Source organism: Orycteropus afer, unplaced genomic scaffold (assembly GCF_000298275.1).
Source record: "Orycteropus afer afer isolate SDZICR_OR568_19922 unplaced genomic scaffold, OryAfe1.0 scaffold00120, whole genome shotgun sequence".
Lineage (NCBI taxonomy): Eukaryota > Metazoa > Chordata > Mammalia > Tubulidentata > Orycteropodidae > Orycteropus > Orycteropus afer.
Genome location: NW_006921707.1, coordinates 1,652,100 through 1,657,246, shown reverse-complemented (window position 1 = coordinate 1,657,246; position 5,147 = coordinate 1,652,100). Strand labels below are relative to the sequence as shown.

The following is a 5,147-nucleotide window of genomic DNA, read 5'->3' as shown; positions in this document are numbered from 1 at the left end:
ATGGAACTGGCGTGGGATCAGGCAGTGTTTTGTTCTGCTGTGCATGGGGTCACTATGAGTCTGAAATGACTTGATGGCACCTAACAACAACAACAAGGAAGATTGGTTAGACTTCCTCTCTCCTACTTTGGTCATGCTGTCAGAAGGGACCATTCCCTAGAGAAGGATGGCAAGCTTGGTAAAGTGAAGGGTCAAGAAAAACGGGAAGACCTGCAACAAGATGGATTGACACAGTGGCTGCAACAGTGGGCTCAGGGATAACAAGAAGATTGTGAGCCTGGCACAGAACTGGGCAGTGTTTTGTTCTGTTGTACATAGGGTCGCTGTGAGTTGGAGCCAACGCGACAGCAGCTAACCACACAACAACAACAGTTATTCTAAAGAATGAACTAGAAATAGTATAGAAAAGGTCTGTGACCACCATGATAACATTAGGAAAAGGGAGGATACAGAATTTTGCACATAAGATATGGATGATAGATGCTAATACTAACCAGTATATCCATAATACTGCATTAATACCATTAATATCAAATTAAATCCATTAATACCAAACACCAGGCTACAGATAAACACATAAATATCTGAGAAGATCAGATGGGGGTCAGTGAACATGAGTATGCTCAAAAAAATCATAAAGAATGAACTAGGAGAAAAGAAAGAATATACTTCTTAGGATTTGGAATTCCTTCATATGACTATATAATAATTTAGTTGAGAATACCTATTTAACCCAGAGTTTATGGTACATTAGCTGGGTGAGTTGGTCCAGAAAGTATGAGACATGAGGTATGCAAATATTTCATATGAAGTTCGTTGTTATTTAACTGTATACTGAGCTCTGAAATTAACTGAGATCTTCACTCTTGGTGTTTCTTAACGACAGAATTTAAGAGTGGGATAGAAAGTCATTACTGTGAAGATACATCTACCCTAAACCAGGAATCATTGGCTGTGACATTTGGACCAAAAGTTTGGAAAGTTTAACAACTGTGAAGGGTGATCATGGAAATCAAAGAAGAAGGAACATCAGAGGAAGGCCAGCACTTTCTTCCCACTGCCCAGGAAAATGATACTGGGGACTTCCAGTTCACGAGTAAGTATATATGTGTGCCCCTTCCAGGAGCTCTCTGAACAGACACATGAATATGCATTGTAACAAATGAGATGACGTTAACTGACTGAACTGTGCTCCCTTTACACTATTTATTTTGGCGTTGTGTGTCTGTGATGTGTATCTCCTCTTATATCTTGGATGAGAAAGATGATAGTCCATCAAATGGTTAAATATCAAATAGTAGATTCAGTCCTTAAATATATATTAATACATTCATAAATACTTTTTAAGTACACCTTCCAAAAAAAAAAAAACTAAACTCACTGCCATGGAGTCAATTCACCTCCTAGTGACTGACCCCTTTTTGGGTTTCCAAGACAGTATCACTATGGAAATAGATTGCCCAATCTTCCTTCTGAGGAAGGGCTGGTAGGTTTGAACTGCCAGCCTTGTGGTTAGCACTCAAATGCCTTAAGCATAATTATCATTTATATAATCTTATATGAAATTATTTATTGTAATATTTTATATATTTTTACAATGAAAGACATTTCACTTGAAAGCATTAGAAAAACAATGGTTACATTAGAAATTTGAATATCCCTGCCATCCCAGAGAGCACTCAGTCACATAAACAGAGCAAGCCTGGAGATTTGGCCAAGGTTTGCATTTGAACATTGAAATCGATTTTTCTATTACTCAATTAATTAAAGTCATTGGAAATATTGCATGTTTTCTCTCATGCTTAAAATTATAGCTTTTGGGTTTTATTGTTTAGTATGAATTGTGTCTTTTTCACTTATTTTCAGAAGATTTTATTGACCAGTTATTTAACATTGACAAACATATGCCTAACCCTCTCATTTAATTTACATTATAAAAATAGTCTTTAGAAAACAGTATTGGTTGAATGCATTTTTGAGAAATTTAGTTGTCAGAGCTTAAAGCAGAGTTAATTGTTAATAACCTTTTTAAAAATTGAAACTGTTTGAAGTTCACAAAAACCTACCTAATGATTGTCATTCTAACCTCTCTGGGAAAGTCTAAAATTGTTAACCATAGCATTATTAAATGTCAGCAGACAGGGGGAGAAAAGGTTATTGTGCAAAAAAGTGTTAACTATGTAAATAAAATAGATCACTTTTAGACAAAGGTGGTTCAAACAGTATGTTAATGATAAAATGCTAGTTTAATTTAAATAGTATCTGATAAAGGTACCAACAAAAAGGATCAACAAGAAATGGAGTTTCAGAATTTTCTTACATTTATTGCCAAATGGTTTACTTTTTCATAAATTTTAGTTTTGCTTCTTTGATCATCCATATGTTGTAACAAATGATATCACATCCCTACATCCAGGCCTTATCCATTCTTTGGGAAGCCCCTGAGGTGTGTGTGGTCTTCAGGCATCCCTTGCCATATTATTTCTTGCCTCAACTTTCTGCCTTCTGGCCATTAACCTGATTTAGCATGAATGTCACAATAGTACTGTGCTCCATAGTTTTCAACAGCTGATTTTTGGAAGCAGATTGCCAGGCCTTTCTTCCAAAGTGCCTCTGGGTGTACTCAAACCTCCAACCTACTGATTAGCATCCAAGCATGTTAACTCTTTGCACCAACCAGGGGCTCTTTCTATTAATATTCCCATTTCCTTACCTTTATTCTCAGATTTACTTTCCTTTCCATCTTGTTTTAATACATTTAGGCATGTAATTAAGTTTTTTTTTAAGTCACTAATGAAAGGAATGGGAACATGTAACTGGATATAAGTTTGGGCTATCAGTACATTGGCAGAATAACCACCACCATAATGCTCACCATAATTACCCTTTAATAATTAAAAACAAAACAAAACCTACTGGCATACAGTCAGTTCTGAGTCATAAGGACCCTATAGGACAGAGGAGAACTTCCCCATAAGGTTTCCAAAGCTATAATTCTTTAAAGAAGCAGATTGCCTCATATTTTTCCTATGGAGAGGGTGGTGCATTTGAACTACTGGCCTCTTGGTTAGCAGTCCAATACTTTAACCACAAAGCCACCAGAGCTCCTTTCCCTTTAGTAATATCTACTGCTATTGAGTTGATTCTGACTCCTAACGGCCTCTATAGTGTTTCAAAGGCTGTAAATCTTTACAGAAGCAGATGGCCTCAATCCCCTACCCTACCCCTGGCAGAGCAGTTTGTGGATTTGAACTGCCAATATTTTGGTTAGCAGCCCAGTGCCTTAAGCACAGCACCACAAGAGCTCCTCCCTTTAATAATCATGACTATAGATCAGTGTGATTTGAAAGATCCATATAGAAGAATATTTTAGTGAACTATTTCATTTTGAAAGCTCTGACTCTATCTACATGCATTCAAAAGGAACAGACATAGCTGAAAAATGTTGTATCATATTCATCATGGCTTACAAAAACAATATTCTCATTTCCTTTATGACTATGGAGATAAATAGACCAATCAAACCTTTAGTTACATGGAGTTTTGCTGCTGCAAATATTTTGTCCTCTCCTCAGAACTGACTGCTTACAAGCCTGATTTACCAAGTTCATTTGTTCTGCCAAATAATATCTTTATAAATACTGGTCAAGATGAAACATAGTGCTATATATTGAAATATTTTTGATAATGAGTGAATTTTTTTTTTAAATCTGAATTTGCATCTATTATTTATAGGTATTCAGAAGACCCCAAATGAACCACAGTTGGAATTCATCCTTGGTAAGGAATCCCAATATCAATAATATTAAAATAATGTTTATACATCATTCCTCATTTATTAGCATGGTTAGTTTCCAAAGACCATGTCCTTATGCAAAATCTGGCATTATGTGAAAATGGAGAATGACCACAACAGATCATAAAATGGAGAATGACTACATCATTGCATAACTCCTAAATCACATCATTACATAACTGCCAAACCATTGAGAATTGTGGCTCAGTCAAATTGACATATAACCTTAACCATTACAACTGGCGTTACTCTTGCCTTACATCTCAGCATTCATTACTGTCAGACATACATTATTCATGTGCAAAATAGTAGATCAGTAGATTTTTTACTATTGTTATACCTGTGAAATGTCAGATAATAAGATGGTTAATAAGTGAGAAGTAGATGCAGTAGTTTACAACTTTGAAAAAAAAAAACAAAAAACAACTCACAGCCATCGAGTCACTCCTGATTCATGGAGACCTCCATTGGGTTTCCAAGTCTGTAAATCTTTACGGAAGTAGCTTGACCCATCTTCCTACTGCAGAGGGGCTGGTGGGTTTGAATCATCAGCTTTCTGGTTAGCAGTGAAATGCCTTATCCACTACACCACCAGGACTCCTTAGTTTACAACTTAGAGGTACATTATCTACATCATTACATGTTAATACAAAATTGTTCAATAAAAGTTTTTATTCTATATGATAATTAAAGAGTCTGAAACACTGAGTAGGTCACTTAGCTGCCCAAGAAAAGAGGGAACAGTGATGATAGGACTGTATCACTGAAACAGGTCTGCTGATACAAACCAGATGTCCAGCACTGATTCTAATACAATGGCTGCATTATGTTGCTAATCAGTGTATCTGGAAATCCATTTGTTTAATTACCTAGTCCTTGGTCTGGAAGCTGACCATATGTAGAGTTTTTCTTTGGGTTCCTTTTGGCACATGCAATACTCTTGCCTTTTTTCACCTTATTCACGCAAAAATATGCTCACTCTTCTGTCTTGATTTTTTTCAGACAGAATCTTGGTATTGGAGAATTTAAGTTTAACTTAAAGCTTTGACTTACTTAAGCAACTCTAAAGTTCTGTGAAATGTAAAAATGTATAACCTTGTTCAACAATGAATTCAAAATGGGCACCCTGAGGCTGGTTCACTACTTACTTAGCTAATGAGTGTTCTCTGCTTTGCTTTTAAATCAAGTGTGATATGCTCTGGTGGCCTAGTGCCTAAGGCATTTGACTGCTAAACAGAAGACTGGTGGTTCAAATCCACCAGCCACCATAGAAGGAAAACGGGGCAATCTACTTCCATAGTGATACTACCTCAGAAACCCAAGGAGGGGTCACTATGAGTCAAATAGACTC

The 5,147-nt window shown here is 36.3% G+C and overlaps 1 protein-coding gene across 1 annotated transcript in view; it reads left to right on the top strand.

Annotated features, from left to right (window-relative positions):
* Window positions 1-1,005: 1,005 nt before the first annotated feature.
* INPP4B (inositol polyphosphate-4-phosphatase type II B) overlaps window positions 1,006-5,147 on the top strand; it is a 601,242-nt gene continuing 597,100 nt past the window's right edge. Inside the window, exons 1-2 of the mRNA XM_042781432.1 lie at window positions 1,006-1,096; window positions 3,736-3,780. Coding sequence (XP_042637366.1) covers window positions 1,006-1,096; window positions 3,736-3,780 — 136 coding nt within the window. The remainder of the gene's footprint in view (window positions 1,097-3,735; window positions 3,781-5,147) is intronic.